Source organism: Neopsephotus bourkii, unplaced genomic scaffold, assembly GCF_033783945.1.
Source record: "Neopsephotus bourkii isolate Nb327-2 ecotype Australia unplaced genomic scaffold, CSIRO-AGI_Nbou_v1 NB_1328, whole genome shotgun sequence".
NCBI classification, from domain to species: domain Eukaryota; kingdom Metazoa; phylum Chordata; class Aves; order Psittaciformes; family Psittacidae; genus Neopsephotus; species Neopsephotus bourkii.
The window spans coordinates 1016842-1034221 of NW_026901808.1; the positions used below are offsets into that span (position 1 = coordinate 1016842).

General features: G+C 37.0%; 1 protein-coding gene across 4 annotated transcripts in view; it reads left to right on the forward strand.

Annotated features, from left to right (window-relative positions):
* LRRK2 (leucine rich repeat kinase 2) overlaps window positions 1-17380 on the forward strand; it is a 67782-nt gene that overhangs the window by 14739 nt on the left and 35663 nt on the right. For 2 of the 4 annotated variants that reach the window (XM_061366241.1, XM_061366239.1), the window contains exons 7-19: window positions 2339-2493; window positions 2895-2925; window positions 5395-5514; window positions 6641-6765; window positions 7323-7402; window positions 8147-8253; window positions 10505-10634; window positions 11524-11648; window positions 13267-13400; window positions 14421-14565; window positions 14851-14990; window positions 16329-16457; window positions 16544-16714. In XM_061366241.1, the coding sequence (XP_061222225.1) occupies window positions 2339-2493; window positions 2895-2925; window positions 5395-5514; window positions 6641-6765; window positions 7323-7402; window positions 8147-8253; window positions 10505-10634; window positions 11524-11648; window positions 13267-13400; window positions 14421-14565; window positions 14851-14990; window positions 16329-16457; window positions 16544-16714 (1592 nt within the window). Of the gene's footprint in view, window positions 1-2338; window positions 2494-2894; window positions 2926-5394; window positions 5515-6640; window positions 6766-7322; window positions 7403-7435; window positions 8254-10504; window positions 10635-11523; window positions 11649-13266; window positions 13401-14420; window positions 14566-14850; window positions 14991-16328; window positions 16458-16543; window positions 16715-17380 lie in introns of those variants that run through there. The other 2 variants (XM_061366240.1, XM_061366242.1) reach the window with 2 other exon arrangements.

Consider the following 17380-nt stretch of genomic DNA (forward strand, 5'->3'; position numbering starts at 1 on the left):
ATGGAATGAGAAAATGCTTTGCTGCTGACTGTCCTCCAAAGTCCACAGTGGGGCGATGGGTCACAGAATGTTAGCCATCTAAATGGTAGTCATAGGGAGCCGTCATGGCACCTCCTGTCTTTAATGGGGAGTAGAAGGCACCTCAAGAGGAAATTTACCTGACCCTAAGAGAGATATCTGTTACAGGTGGGATGAATCGCCATATGGAGTGCTCAGATCTCTCCATCAATTTTTGTGAGAACCTAAGTGACCAAGTTTTGGTGGTGAAGATTAAATGAGATCTGTTTCACCTCCCTTTCTCTAGCTTGTTCTGGGAAATGGTAGTTCCCCACAACTATACCATTCCTTGGTTCTTGCAGGATTTAAATATGCATTTAATTATGCTCTCTGTAGTAAACAATTTTGGATATTGTTTACTATATAATATTTACCAAGTGAGCTCTTGTGAGACCTCACTTGGAGTATTGTGTACAGTTCTGGTGTACTCAACATAAAAAGGACATGGAACTGTTGGAACAAGTCCAGAGGAGGGCCACGAGGATGATCAGGGGACTGGAGCACCTCCCGTATGAAGATAGGCTGAGAAAGTTGGGGCTGTTCAGCCTGGAGAAGAGAAGGCTGCATGGAGACCTCATAGCAGCCTTCCAGTATCTGAAGGGGTCCTATAGGGATGCTGGGGAGGGACTCTTCATTAGGGACTGTAGTGATAGGACAAGGGGTAATGGGTTCAAACTTCAACAGGGGAAGTTTAGATTGGATATAAGGAAGAAGCTATTTACTGTTAGGGTGGTGAGGCACTGGAATGGGTTGCCCAGGGAAGCTGTGAATGCTCCATCCCTGGCAGTGTTCAAGTCCAGCCTGGACAGAGCTTTGGGTGAGATGGTTTAGTGTGAGGTGTCCCTGACCATGGCAGGGGGTTTGGAACTAGATGATCCCAAGGTTCTTTCCAACCATAACTATTCTATGATTCTATATCCAAAGACTATATTTGGGTATAGTCTTCTGAATATTTTAATATGTTTATAATTGTCATCTGTGAAATGATAACTTTACTGTGAAGTGATGCAATACTATTTGTGGAACATACCTTTAAAAAGCTGTTCTTAGTTGAGAATGACATGAATAAATAGCTGTCATCTAAAAGCATTGTGAAAGGTACCTTCCCCCACTATCAAATAGAATGCTTCAGAAATGCTTCCCACTCAGCTTGCTTTTTCAGCTTATAGACCATCATTATTTAATATTCAGATGATCTTCTTCTGCTTTTAAAAATACTAATTATCTTTAATAATACAGCTGTGAATATTCTTCTTACATTCTATACAGAAAAGCCAAGCTGTGAAAAGGATGATTAAGAGAGTTTATAGGCCTCAGGAGAGTCATGCCCTTGGAGTCAGTGACAGGACTTCTTTTAATTTGGGTCAGGATTTTGCCCAAGAGTTTTGGGGGTTCATATTCTGGCTCATAGCCCGGATAGACATACTAAAAGGATGCTTTCATACTCTGTACTGCCATGATGCTGTTTTGCCTTAAATTACTTAATTGACTTAATACGTAATTACTTAAATTGTGTAGAATCACTCTGTCCTCAGTAGGAAAGGATGCATTCTGTGCCTTTACTAGCTCATTGTGAATATTCTCTCGGTTTCTGTATCTGGTCTACATAATAAGCAGTAAATAGTAATTCTGTGAAATACAGAATTTGCGATGACTTTCAAAATATTGCAGGAGCATTAGATGGACTTTTCTGTATCCTCAGGACAAAGTAGGCGTACAGTAGAATTAATTTAAATAGAATATCTTGCTAACTTGCCCCATAAAAAAGAATGAAAACTTAGGAAAGCATGGAATCAAAGAGTCATAGAATGGTTTGGGTTGAACATGATTGAATCAAATGAATTACATTTATTAAAAAAGGTAAATTGTTTGTTAATCGTATCTCCACAGGAATATTACAGAAATACTATACAATGTTTACCTGATCACAATCACGTTATAAACACCATTATGAGACAATTTGTTCTGTTTTAAGAAAACAGTTACATAAGAATAGTTTTGGGGAAGTTTCTGTTAAATGGCCTGGTATAGAATGGAACATATTAATGAGTGTTAATGTAAGACTGTGAACTTCATTAATTATTTCTAAGTATTGGTAGTCATTAAAGTCTTCTATGGGAATACCAAGAAAAAACAAATGCCACTTTTCTCTCAAGTTACAAGGCAGAAACTGAAACATAGGCCCAGTTTTCTAAACAGATTAAGTAAAGTCTGAATTAGAATCCAATCAACATGAGGGGTTTTTTTCTTAACCAGTTTTTGTTTCTGTTTCCTTCTTTAGGCAGCAATGTTGAAGTGCTCATGTCTGGAAATGTTCGCTGCTACAATGTTGTAGTGGAAATGATGAAAAGTTTCCCTGATAGTGAAACAGTTCAGGAAGTGAGTTGCTGTCTGTTGCATAAGCTTACATTGGGTAAGTTCACAAAGTTGTTTATAGTCAGCTTACTATGACTGTGTAAGAGTTGGAGTTAACTGACAGCAAGCATTACAGGTCATGAGTACTGCTATTCCAGCTAATCCTCAGAGAGGTAAGCAGCTCTTTGTTTCTAATGATGTAAACATACTGAGGTAGCTGGCCACAGTCAATACGGTATCTTTTTGTGTTAAACATTAGTAACAATGCCAGAAGCTGCCATAAAAGACCAGACCAGGGTAAAAAAAGTGAGACAAAGAATGGGTGAAACACAAGACGGGGAAAAAAGTGAGACAAAAGAATGGGAGAAGCAAAATATGAGAATGGGAGATCAGTAGACCCCATTCTGTCTAAAGTTACTATATAAGGGAAGAAAATTCCTTCTAAATTTCTTTTTTTTAAGTGGCAATGCTGAGTGTGTGAGAAACAACTGGTGCTGCAGAACTACCTGGGAGGTATTCTTGGAGACTGTGGTTTTCCTCTGTACAGTGCATTGACCTTCAGAGACATATGCTGCATTGCTACCTAGCTATGGTGTCTGTCTTGGGGTCTCATATGCTGCAGCAGTGAAAGAACCACTGGTCCCTGCACTTTTCCTTTAGCTTGGGCAGAAGTACTTTGATTGTCTGGGCTTACATGAGCCCACACATCAAGAGAAATGATGGCAGTGTCAAATAGGGATTTATTGTACCTTCTAGAAGCTCTCTACTCTCTCTTGCTACTATAATAAGCTGATCTGAGCAGTTGCCAAGGACCACATAATAGGATGTTCAAATGAAAATACATGTTTTTCCCCTGCTGCATACAAAAACACTATGAGTAGATGCCTGAGGAGCTGCCACTCCATGCCAGATTCTTCCTCATCAAGGACTTAGCCAAGGTCTTTCTCATGAGTTAAATTTCTCAATTCTTGCAGGTGGTGGCCTGAAGCTACTGCAGATGTTGGTGCCAGTGCATAACTCCCCTTAGGTCATCCTTTTACCATCTCTTTCCACTTCTTCATGCAGATATTGTAGAAAATAGAGATCAAACTAGACTGCATCCCCGAGCAGCTTCCAGTTCCCCTTCAGAAAGCCAAGCAAAAAATTTCAAGAAAAGATGATTGTTACTGAGGGGGGATTTGCAGTTTTTTGGCAAGAGGCAATGTTACCTTTGAATGGTTTCCTGTGCTAGACTAAATGCAGGTAGGCAAGGAGAGCGAGCACTTGTGAGGACACATCAGCATGTTGACATGCCTTGATCTTGCCCTAAGTGCAACTTAAGTGCAGCCTGGTGTCAGTCACATGTTTGTCACGTATGCTGATCAACATGTAACAGTGGCAGTAAAGCAGCCACAAGATCCAATTCTTCTTTCAGCATAACAAATGTCTTTCATCTTAATAAGAAACCACTTCAGGAGAGTTATGGGAAGAGGTGTGCACAGCACCACACAGTTAGCTAAACAGATGTGAAATTGCTAGGTGCTCTTGGAAATAATCTAGAAGATATCCATATAGCCGGTGTGGCTTCTCAAATTATTCTGGTGCACACTGTCTTCTCAAACCCATGTTAACTGGCAGTGAAATGGTAAAGTCAGGATATTCTGGTTTCCAAAATCACTGTCATGTGTTCTTGCTAATCTGGTAATGACCGTTCTGGACTTGACTGTCATCAGAATTTAGCTGACTGATACCTTTTTTGCTAGCCACAAGTCCAATATAGTTACTCATCACATAGTCTATTAATTTTGTAAGGTAACATATTTACACATTCTAATCAAGAATTAAACAAAAACGTTTCCATTAAAATATGGCAAGAAACAGCAATGCTGATATAACATGACCACACTACTACAGGCAGGGTTAGAAGAAAAATACTCTTTCCAGTTACACTTGTAATAGGTGTTAAGGCCAGAGTTTTAGAATGATTAGTCTGGAGAGGACTTGGCTTAAAGTCTGATGTTGAGCATTCTATTAACTTGGTCTAATTGAACCAAATCATAAAATATTGGGAAAGTTACTTATCTTCTTGTGAAAAGCTGGAGCTAGTCAGCACCTATAGGATTCAGGACCAGAACAGAGGAAAATAAATGAGGTTAGCTTTTCTTCTGTATGTAATTATATTTTTGATGCTCAAATATGGGGGAATTTTTAATTTCATACCTCATCTGAAGGGTCTGAGAAACGCTGGTACAGATTTTAATCCAGCCTTTCACATTGCAAGTATGGTTTTCATTTTTACTAATCAAGAATTAAACAAAACCAAATATCAAAATAGAAACCATAGCTATTGAACTGTTTTACAAAGTGAGTGTTGCTGTATTATTTTGTGCATGATACTTGTTTTACAACAAATGGGAAAGTTATTTTTATTTGCTTGCTTTTTGCAAAATTCTTTATATTCAGCCTATGATATAAAATACTGTACAGCCTATAATAAAAATTGGGCTTTTAATGCATTTATCATTAAAGGGTAGTTCTTTCTACTATTTCAGAATATGTACATTCTGTATTTGTAATGCCGACCTTGATCTATTAATGAGGAGGGCAAAACCAGAGAATAAATCACAGTTAAACCACTTGTTTGATACGATAAAACAAATTATTGTAGGAATTCAAGACCAGGAAGCATTTGCTTCTTGGCAGGAAGTCTGTATGTGATACACTGACTGTATTTTTCTTATTTTGGTGACAATGTGCACTTCATTTTGCTTTCAACCTCAGCCTTTTGTAAAACAAAAAAACCCACAAAGAATTTAAATCCCAATTTTTTTTTTAGTCTTGAGCTCTTTCTGCACAAATAAAACATTCTTGTGTCAGGGCCTGCAATAAGAAATCTAACATTTGCTACAAAATTTCAGCATTGTATGCTGGGAAAGTTATGTTAAATGCATGTAAAGCTCTAGATATGTGTTTATATTCATTTAATATCTTATGTATTTTCAGAAAATTTTTTCAATATCCTCGTATTACATAAGGTTCCAGAAGTCATTGTGAAGGCTGTTAAAACGTATCCTGAAAATGCAAAGTTACAAGCTGCAGCTCTCAGTTGTTTAGCTCTTCTGAGTGAGTAAATCTCTTCCTAAACACATAAATAACTTTATTTATCTGTCCACTTGTTATTTTTTTTTATACTGGTAGTTTCCTGTAATCATTTTGAACTCTTATTTCTTTAACATGAAGGGCTCAAGCAGGGTAGCTTTCACAGAGCTAGATTTTCTACATGCTTACAGTTACTTGGTTTCCTATGACATGGCTGTGTTCATATCGTATGCCCAACATCTTCACAGTGTTCAGAGGTTGTAAGTTATGTTGACAGGTCTTAACAAAGCAATCTGTTTTTTTCATAGGCAAATACTGGATAATCCCTACTTAACATAAAATCTCTAGATAAAACTAATTTGATTCTGTGTTTGCCATTTATGACAGTAATCACCATACTGGGGCAGTTGATAACACCAAATCAGTGCTTGTACTTGAGTCCTGAAATCAATTAAAAGATTTAAACTTTTCCTTGTGTACACTCCAGAAACAGAAGTTGATTAGCTAGTGGCAAAAAGCTAGGGATTTGATCCTCGTTGTCTTTGAGTAATTTTTCCAATACGTAAGTCAGTAGAATAGCAAAGATTAGAAGTCAGAACGATTCCAGGAAGCCTCAGACGTTATGGTCAGTGTTGATAATTTTTTTTTTTCTCTTAAATGCTGAAAAATCACAGGTATTAAATGATTTCTTCGAAATTCTGTTGCACACTGTGGGGCCAGGTATCTCTCTGCAATTTGCATTTCATTTTTTAATGACACTGTTTCAGAGTGTAAATGGCTCTGTGACAATTGGTTACATACAAAAATGAATAACAGTTACATTTTATGTTATGGTATTCTGTATGTAAATACACAACAAAAAATAGTATATACAGATCTTTTCAGAGGCTGAGCATTGACTGACCTGTATGTACCTAATCCACTACAGCGTAAAGTTTTTAGTCCCTTTATAACCTAAAAGACATTTTTCAAATCTGTCATAGAGTTTATGTCAAAAGACTTCTCCCATCCCAGAAGAGACTGATCTTTCTGCTGAATTTCACACACAGGCAGCATGAGCATGGCTTAACTTTCTGTGATTGTAGGAAAGTTAAGACATAAATGTTTTGTTTTCACAATAATAATTTATTGTAGATAATTTACATTTCAGCTGAAACAATATTCTTAAACCGAGACTTAGAAGAAAGAAAAGAAGAGGAGGAAGAAGAAAAATTATGCTGGTTGGAAGCATGTTACAGAGCATTAGAACTGCACCGAAAAAACACAGATGTGCTGGTGAGAATTTCAGGATGATGGGGGTATGGAAAGACTGTATTACACATTAAATAAAAAGTTTGGCAACATCACTTTCTTCTGTATATCCTCAGTAAAACAAGGTTGTAAGGACTGGATTAGATTTAAAGTAAATCTTACCTTCCTTGCCTTTCTCACCTTTCTTCACCTCAACTGGTTTCAGTTACTCCTGTGGACTAAATGCATTGGTTACAATGAGGTTTGTTACCTGAAACTTTGGCCACCCAAAGTTTGTTGTTTATGTAGCTCCCCTATATGCAGTAGCAAAGCACAGGCCCATCAACCAGAGAATTAATCTCTGCCTAAAATAGATATCAGAATGCAAATCAAATAATAATAATATGGCACGTTTGTAACTCAGTCCTATCCCAGCTAGAAAGACTGTGACAGTCCACATCTTACTGTATTTCTATGTAAAGAACCTTGTACCATTGTCATAGACTGAAAAACAGTCAAACCTTCTAAATTTTTTCTATATATTTTTGATATTTTAAAGTCATATTTTCTTAATCCTTCTGTCTCCTCTGGTTTATATTTAGGAGGCTGCATGCTGGGCTTTGAAAAATCTGTTTCTGTATCAACGCAACCTTCATGAGAAGATTGGAGATGGAGATAATCAGTCAGTGTTGATATCTTGAACTGTAATTTGGCAGATGGAAAAAACGAAAGCCTACTATTAGGCCATGTGGGGTCTCATGTTTCAATTATTTTTATTTTCTTTCTTGTTTCCTAATCTATGATGGAATTAATGGTGATCAACAACACTTGGGAATGTTTCTTTCTTGAAAAGTGGGCTAACCTTGACTCAAGCAAAATTGCTGGTGTCTTAACAAAGGGTCAGAACGCAGTCTAATAGGACTAATTTTTACAGCTCACAAGGAATTTCTTCTTCAGTTGCAACTATGATGGGGAGGATTAAAGATTGTAAGAAAATAGAGAAGATTGAGATATCTAGTACATAAGGACTATGGAAAAGCAGTGCTCATTTTCCAACAAACCAGCAGAGCATAGTAGAAGTGATGCTGCCTCATCAGGGAGAAGCATGGATAAGACACAGACTTCTATTTTACCTAAACTGTTTCTCAGAGTTGCTTAAAATTTTACTCATTCAGAGTTTAGTGACCCTGTTATGTACTCCATTCTCGACCCCAAGTCACTTGGAAAACATGATTCAGAGTAGGCTTACATGCACAGTTTGCAAAGGCCTTTCTGCCAGCTCTTGCTCTAGAAGCATATTAGAAGCTGAGTACAGTCACTGAAAATTTAATGATGTCACTTAATACTTTCTTAGGAAGCTAAACTGCAATTAGAAAATAACCGCTGTAATATTGTCAATGTGCAGTGATTTGTTTCTCTCTGAAAGGTTCCCAATAGACAGAGCGGTGATGCTTTCCATGCTGATGCACTCCTCTTCAAAGGAAGTGTTTCAGGCAGCTTCTAGTACCTTGGCCATTTTATCACAACAAAATGGTAAGAGAATTTAATTACCTTTACTTTCTAATTCAGCAGAAAGTTATTCCTGTAATATTAAATACTGTTTAGTGTGCTGTTGTATGGATGCAGTATTCCCTTGGCTTAGAATGTTTTGCAGTTGTGTTCAGTAGGAAGTTTATTCCTTGTGTTGAAAAAGCTGTTGTTGGCTAGTATCAAAGAAAGTCTGTGGAAATAAAGAGCTGTTTGCCAGTTTTTGTGTTGCAATTGCAGTTCTTTGGAGCAGGAGACCTGAAAGAGTGTGTTCTCTTTGTATGCTTGAATAAATACCACATATTTGAATTTCAAGAGCAGCATTTGTTGAAAATCACATGAATAAGGATTACAGCCTGACAAATACCATTTTCTTGCTTAACACAGGGGATTTGAGCAGTCCTGTTGACTTCAGTGAATCAAGTCATGCATAGAAAGTTAAGCATGTGCATAACAGTTTTCAAGATTGCTTTAGTCCCGATTGTGTCCCTAACGTGGTTTCCTGTTTCAGTTTGCAGACCCCTTCAAAATTTTTCAGTGGAGATGTGGACCCCTGGGTAGAGTATTCTGCCTGCTGACAGTTGGCCTGTTTTTATTAGATATCTTTCCCAGAACCCTTTGAAATGGTTATGGGCCTCAAGTGGTTTGTAGACTACACATTGAAAACCACTGGCTAGATAGGAAGAAAAAGACTACCAGTTAATTAGTGTTCTCTAGGTGAGAAGGCATTGTTTTATCACCAGGTTACTGAGCCATCCCAGTACATGAAACCTCACAATGAAAAGATTTCTGTAGTTATTTATGAGATAAATATGTATTTGTTGAGAAATAAATCTCATAAATGTATGCATATTGTTATACTATATGGTACTTTCAGCAAAAGTTACTGGCAAGTGGGCTTCTGATTCCCTTTGGAAATCTAAAGCAAATTTTTGTCTTTTTTTTTTTCTTTCCCTTTCTTTTTTTTTCCTCCTAAATGCATGTGCTTATACCAGAAATGAGAAACATAGAACTGTAGAATGGTTCGGGTTGGAAAGGACCATAAAGATCACCTAATTCCAAACCCGCTGCCATGGGGCCCTTCCACTAGAGCAGGTTACTCTAAGACCTGTCCTATCTGGCACTGAACACTGCCAGGTACAGGCAGCCACAGTGTCTCTGGACAACCAATACCAGTGCCTCACCACCCTTATAGTGAAGAATTTCTTCCCAATATCTAATCTAAATCTAGCCTCTTTCAGTTTAAAGCCATTCCCCCTTGTCCTATCGCTACATTTCCTCTTAAACATAAAGCAGCATAGTAAAACCCTCTGTCACCAGGTTTGCTTGTGTTAGCCATTTGAAGTGCATGCATTGAACTGGGAATGTCAATAATTGGTGGTATTTACCATTATAAGGTAGAATACTTTTATAGTGTTCTAAGCTGTATTAGTTACAGTTATAGCTACAATATGTGCTGGGGTATTTGAACTTTTAAAAAAAATAATTACAGTAAATAGAGTTAATAAATATAATTTCATTTTTTTAAGCTTTATATTTGAAGTTAGAAGGTTTTTCACAGCTTTGAATTCTAGCTTTCATAGAATCATAGAATAGTTAGGGTTGGAAAGGACCTTAAGATCATCCAGTTCCAACCCCCCTGTCATGGGCAGGGACACCTCACACTAAACCATCTCACCCAAGGCTCTGCCTAACCCAGCCTTGAACACCGCCAGGGATGGAGCATTCACAGCTTCCTTGGGCAACCCATTCCAGTGCCTCACCACCCTTACAGTAAAGAATTTCTTCCTTATATCCAATCTGAACTTCCCCTGTTTAAGTTTGAACCCATTACCCCTTGTCTTATCTCTACAGTTCCTAAAGGGTCCCTCCCCAGCATCCTTATAGGCCCCTTTCCCACATGATTGCAGAGTGCAATTAAGAGGAAAAGTTTTGTAAGAATAAACATTTTTGAAACTAGAAGTAAGTAAAGCTGTACATTCTTCTTCCCTTAAGTTAACTTTATGTAAGTAAGAATAGCAGATGTACTTAAACTTGCTAGGCGTTCAGGAATTATTATGCTTTTGATTAAGCTATGCAAACATAAGTCAGCTTCAGCTCAAACTGTTTCCCATTCTAATTTGTACTTATGTAACGTGTGGTTGGTGGAGCAAAGAAATCAAAAGGAGGAAAAAAGTTAGCAGTTCTGTTGTTTTTTAGAACTACACATAAAGTGAGAGAGATTTACTTATAGGATGCTTGCATTTTTGTGTTGTAGTAACTATTAGGAAGACCCTTCTGGCGAAAGGCATACATATGAATATTTTGGATATAATGAGGAAACATCCATATTCTCCTGAAGTGGCTGAAAGTGCCTGCAGAATTCTGAATCATGTTTTCGAAGGAAGGTAATACACTTAAAAACACATGGCTGCTTCCAAAGTGAAGGTTTGTTTCGTTGATACTAAAATTGACCACAGGCTGATAGACCTGTTCAAGCCATTGGATTTTGTAAGCCCTACAGCCAAACACCCAGGTGGATATGCATGGGGATCTGTATGTGCTTCCCTTCGCGGTTATTGAGCAGTGAGGTTTGAATAGACTATTGCTAGGTGGTCTCCCCTCCTCTTAGCCACACTGAATTTCACTGAGAGCTAAGAAATTTCCCACAATATTAGCTGTGATTATTAAAAGAACATTGTGTTAACATTACTTTTCTGTTGGCTTCTGAAAGTGCTTCAGAACGTGACTGGAAAATCAAACTTGTGACTCATAAATACTGGTATACAGGGTGGGAATGTGATTCCAAGTGTCTTGCCAAGTTTTTCCAGCCTTCCCTGAAACCTTTATATATGCTAAGCTGTCTGTGAAAAAAAATCACAGATTCAAGATATAGTCACAGATTTCTTATGAATAATTTAATTTTAGACAAAAGAAAATCTCAAAGCTTCCATAAGCGTGGTCATGGGAATAAAAAGTATTATAAAATGAAAACATAAAATAACCTTAAAAACTAATCAGTGGTCTTGGAATGCTGATGACATTGAGATTGATTTTTTTATTTCAAGATTAGAACCTAACATGTTTGATATTTTTCTGTTTATTGCCCAAATATCTCACAATTCATGAAAATAATACTTTTGCCATATCAAAGGAAACCACCATAGTTGAATACATATTTCGTAGCTCAGACCAGGTTTAGTGTTCTAAAGAATTATCCCACAGTGTTAAGGAAGGAAATATATGCAAAATTTAGAAATGCATTCTTTTTATTGATTTTAAGAACAATATTTTCAGCTTCCCTCATCTGGATATAATGACAGTAGCTGGATCAGAAGTTGTAAAAGCCATGAGGAAACATGAAAAATCACTCTCTGTACAGCTGGAAGCACTTCGAGTCCTTTTACACTTTATGATGCCAGGTGAGTCATCCAAAAAAGATACACCAAATCAGAAAGTAGAATTAGATAACTGAGGTTTAGTCTTTCTTATCTAATGATACAGACTTTAATGGGACTTCACAGAATTTACTGGTGTTATGTAAACAGCAGAGAGCAGCTGTAACTCTTTAGGAACATACAAGATGGAGAAAAATTTTTGAGGTATTGAAGGTAACAGACGAAAATTATCACTGCTGGATTCGCCTTCATTTCATCAGTGCAGAATTAGTCTATTACTTCTAAGAAACTCAGGGAATGAGTGTGGAGCTATCACTGCGTGTATTTACAGCCGTTTGAGAGCAAACAGTGATTAGGACATCCACATTGTTGTACCACAAAATACAATTGTTGTAATAGTATCTCTTGGAAGGAACATAAAATGTGACCTCTGATATAAAAAAAATAAAGACAATGATTTAAAAATATGAAATATACTGTTGCATACTATTATTTTTACAGAAAGGGAAAAGCCAAATTGACTAGCTTAGAAATTACTTAAAAAAGAAAAAAACAAAACCAAATCTTTAAAGGGAATCTAGAGTGGGGGAAATATGTTATTTTTTAGTTCCGTACCTTTCACAGAATTTAGGGAAAGTTTCAAGTTTTCTTAGCAGCTTACTGCTGTATATTGTGCTTTTTTTCTCTCTGATATTGTGATAGTACAGACATGGGGCACTGATTTTTTTTCAGAACAACTTTTTGCAAGTATATCTCAGCAGTTTTAGTTGAACATTTACAAAACCAGCAGCTCTGAAAATACTAACTTGCCTAATACATAGACTGCAGGTTTTCAGTTTCCTTCTATTTGAATTCTAATCCTAATATTTATTTATATTTTTTTAATAAACAGTAGGATTAAGACTTGATAAATGTAGCGTAACATTTAGGCAAGGCGCTTTTTGTTTGCCAGTGTCCTGGAAATGAGGCCCTTCTGAAGTGTAATCAGAGTGCCAACTGATTGTTGGAACTTGCAGGTTAATTAGGGAATAAAATGTAATTTGTGGGGGAAATTGGAACAAATATGAATGCTGAAGTGACTTCTAATGGATTTCTGGGCACTTCCTGTAGTGCCACTTGACTGCAGTGCCAATAGCTACTAGAAAGGTAAATGTGAAAGACCTTTCTCTGTTGTTTTATTTGTACTCACCTTCCACTTAACGTCATCTGTGGGTAAAATTTGGCCTGTGATATGCTGCCAAGTGAGAAAGGGCAACTGGTTTATAGCTTCTCTGTAATGTCTCCTATCCAGAAGGAAGAGACATTCTGAAGTGGGTATCAGGAATACCAAGAAACCCCATAGATAGAAAAAAAATATTGCAATATACATTAGGCAACATTATTTGGCATGATTCTGCATTTTCACAGTAAGCAGTGAGCAAATACATGGTGAAATTGTAATTTCAAACACTATGTCCTCACATTACAATGTAAATGTGGAGGGACTCCAGACAACAGCATTCTGAAAACGTCATAGGTTCTGAAATATGCCCTCTGAGTCACCTCTGTGTTCAATTTGTTCTACTGGGTTAACACTACTGGGTTAGTACTAGGGACACTATTCAAGCTGTTCTCTGATGAAGGCTGTTTTCCATTGTTGCAGATACAAGGAATGAACACCAGAATGGTTCTTCCAGAGATGGGGGAGATGCTGCTTTTGCCCTTACAATAAAAGTCATTAAAAGCCAGTGTCTGTTGGAGGGAACTCATTCGTTGGTGCTTAATGCTTTGAACAGGGTATAGTTAAAGCTTTATTCTAATGGATTATGTCACTATTTTTCACTTGCAGTGGTGAATCATCTGTAAGTTTTAGATCTGCATTGATTTTCCTATTGATTTGATACAATTAATCTTAACTCCTGAGTTTCATTTCTTGTTTGGGGTTTCTTCTTTTTGTTTCAGAGTGTATGAGATGATCCCTTAAACAGGAATTCTAAATGATATTTATAAAAACAAGGCACTTTTTCTTTTTTTTTTTTTACCCCAAGCATGAATGCTTTTTCTGACCCAGCTGGTTTGTTTTTGCAGTACTACTTCTATCAATCAGAAGGGCTAGAAATGAACACATTTTAATGAAAAGATGGAGGAATAAGCAGAAAGATGGGCATAACTCCACTGAAATAATTTCACAGACTTACAAGGCACTGTATCAGCTATGCACACTTTCAAATCCAGGCCTCATCTAGATTTCCTCCATCTAAAAGTGGGGAAAATTGGGAAAAACTGTCACAAATAACCTGTTGAATTGCTATATAACTAAACCCAAAACTTTTAAAATCTTGATGGGGTGTGGTAATAGGTATGTTGCTTCATATCTTTTTCTTCTCATTTTTTTTCCAGTTAGTACCATGTTTATCGTTTGTGCTGGTCCTCAAAGAACCCCATTTATGTTCCTTTTTAACCACAAAGGAAGTACATTTTCTCACTTTCCTTGTCCTAGCAAAATGTGAACTTGTGAATGGTTGTATTGAAACTTCAAGGGGGAAAGAAAGCCCACTTTCCATTACAAAACTCCCTAGGGAATGTTTCCAGAATCAGAGGTTAAAATCCGGGGAGGTTATGAGCAGCTGAAATTGACAGTTGAAAAGGAAACATTTTTGAAGTTGTGATTATTGTAATTTATTGTTGCATCTACTGTCATTTCTCATACTTTAAGAAAAATTGCTTTTTCTTATAGAACAGCTTTAAGAACAAGCCATTCTGTTGCCACTGTAAGCAGAAAACCTTGATCTCATTTTGTGTTCATTTCTCCATTAGTTTATTGGAAATCCTAGCATTCAGAAGTGTGGATTAAAACTACTTGCTTCTGTAGCTGAGTGCACTGGTGCACTAGAAATTTTAACCCAGCAAGGAGCTACTGACACTGTACTTCACACCCTACAGATGTATCCAGATGAACAAGGTAAGGAAGGTATTATGTTAGTAGTATGTGAATGACGGAGTAAGAGGGGCTGATTAACTTATAACTGTAACTTATCTATTACTCTCTTCAGTATTAATGTGATGTAGGCTACATGGCAAGAAAAGGCTGCAGAACTGAACAGTCCTCAGGTTCATTTACCCTGTAGTAGCTTATGCAAATAATTTTCTCAAATATTAGAAATATAACACTACTTAGGTCATGGGTTTATTCCACTGAGAATGACTGAATAAGCAACATTATTAATAGGTATTTTTTTTCTTCTAGACATACAGTGTTTAGGTTTGAGTCTTCTATGCTCTTTGATTACAAGGAAGACTTTGTGTATTGCAACTATGCACGTCCTGTCAACAGTTCTGGTTTCTACTCTGCGACGATTTAAAGAGATCACTGAGATCCAGATGCATGTATGTGTTATTTCTACGTACAAAGATAAAAGTTAAAGTAAAAAACTTGGGAAATTATTTTAATGTAGTTATATTTTAAATATAATTCCTTATTTTAGTTACTTCCTTTATTGCGATTACTACATTAGTATAAGCCTTTTTTAATTAATCCAGTATGTTTGCTATAGAGATGATTTTCTTGGAGGCATATATTCAATCCAGAATACTTAACCATAGGTTTAGGTGTTAGTATCGAAGACTCCTGAGGTCTTCAAACTAGAACAAATTTCTCAGTTCATCATTCAGTCAAACTAACGATTTAATGAACTGTCATTATAGTATTGATTGCCCTTCTCTGAAAAGTAATGTAAAATAACTTAGTCCTAGCCCTGTCACTAGCAATAAACTTAGTGTAGGAATGCTGTGTTAAAGAAGGATATTATTGGAATACTGTGTCAGACTTTGGATGTACTTCTGAATATGGGAGGAGAATTCTTACTCTGTCTGCAACCACATGTTCAGTCCTCCTCTTGTGCAAGTTCTGTTTCTTCTGCTTCGGAGGCTTTCCCCATTTGTTGCCAGTTTCATCTTTTCTAGCAGAATGTAGCTTGCCTGTGAGATCAGCTTCCTATGAGAGTTTCTGTATTTCTGTTTCAGATCAATGTGAAAACATAACAAGTCCAGCCTCCCTTCTTTACTGCTGTTTTTCCCCCAGCCCTTCCAAGTTCAGCTGAGCAACCAATATAAAGAGAAATCAAAATAGTATGATGGAATAAGGAAGTTACCTAAAGTGATTTAGTCTCAAGAGTCCCTAATTTACCCAGTCCACCCTTCTAGGAGAACCCTTCTCGTAGAATCATGGGATAATTTTGTATTTCTTTTTAGTTTTTAGATACATCTGTTGCATTTTGCATTTAGACTATGTATTTTTCTCACATTCAAGGGTTAGAGAGCAACGCACTGTGGCAGACGATGCATCTTTATCCCATATCCTTAGGAGGAGATTGTTTCCTCTGTGCATTTTCAGGAAATCATGAGTACATTTGTCACTGCCAGGCAGGATGTTGCCAGATATTATGGTGCATAATTTGGCTTTTCAAAGTGTCAGTTAGTATCTGCTTAAGTGAGTCAGTTAAACATGCGTGAAACTACAGCTCTATAAACTCAAGAGACACCTGGTGGTTTTGCCTTCTCTCCTGATATTCTCCAGTTTGTGAATTATTCCATGTTTAAAAGCAAAACAAAACAAAAAATTAAAACACATATCTTTTGGCTGAAATTTGATTTTGTCGCATGGCCTGTTCTAAAATGACACTTTTTACCACTGTACTTATTTCAGTCTTCTCATTATGTTTTTAGGGATTTCATGCAATCTTGTCAATTCTTGACTTGTCACCTTGTTTTGCAAAGCTGCTGGTACATGAATCATTTGACACAGTCATTTTCTATCAGATGTCTATGTGTTTCACGGACAAGCGAGATCGACAGGTATCTTCTCTCTTTTGACAGCTCCACAGTTGAAGACGTTTGGTGGTTTTTTTCTCCTAACTTTGATTGTTTGCCTTCCCATTCAGTTTCAAAGCCTGTGTTGTAAATGTTTTGCTAAAATAGCTGAAAATGATGATTTAAAAAATATGATGCTGGAAAAAGCATGTACTGAGTACAATAGTATTATGGCTGAATGTTTACTTCTACTTGGAGCTGATATTAATAAGAAGACAAAGACAAACTCTTTGATCTATCAGGTAATATATGGGAATATATAGTTTTATTGCTTTAAAATTTGTGCTTTTGTGTTCCTTTCTCTTTTCATGTAAACATACATTTGGCAGAACATTGAACCAATACCCGGTGTAGTCTAACTGTGACTGGATTGGTATTAACCATTGCTACTCACAGTGACTACAGACTCAACTTGATGTTCATAGAAACACCCTTCACTTTATTGAAACTCCCAGGTTCACTCCACCTCCTTATAAGTGCTACTTGCTAAATATGACTGCCTTTAAAAATTTTTGTGAGAAATGGAATGTATGAGCACTTCTTAATTTTGCTTCAGTGTCAAAGTTTTAAAGGGTCCAGGAGAACCGCACCAGTCCTGTCTGAAGTGAATTAGGAAGTGTTCACTTCTGGCAGAGCTGGCTGGGTTTGATAAGCTCAGCTGGGTTTAGAACCAACCATCAATCCATGGAGTCTGAGGCAGTCACATCACTGTTATCAAACCACAGTGGAAATACTGAAGTACCTGAAAGCATTTCTGAAAAGATCAATATTGCTCTGTGTAGCTCTGCAGGGTGAGAGGTTGGAAGGAGTAAAGTCAGTGGACCTGACCTCCCGAGAACTAGGCAAGGCTTGATGAGTCTCACCGTTGTTGCCTGTTCATCTGATATCCACCTGACATGCCAAAATAT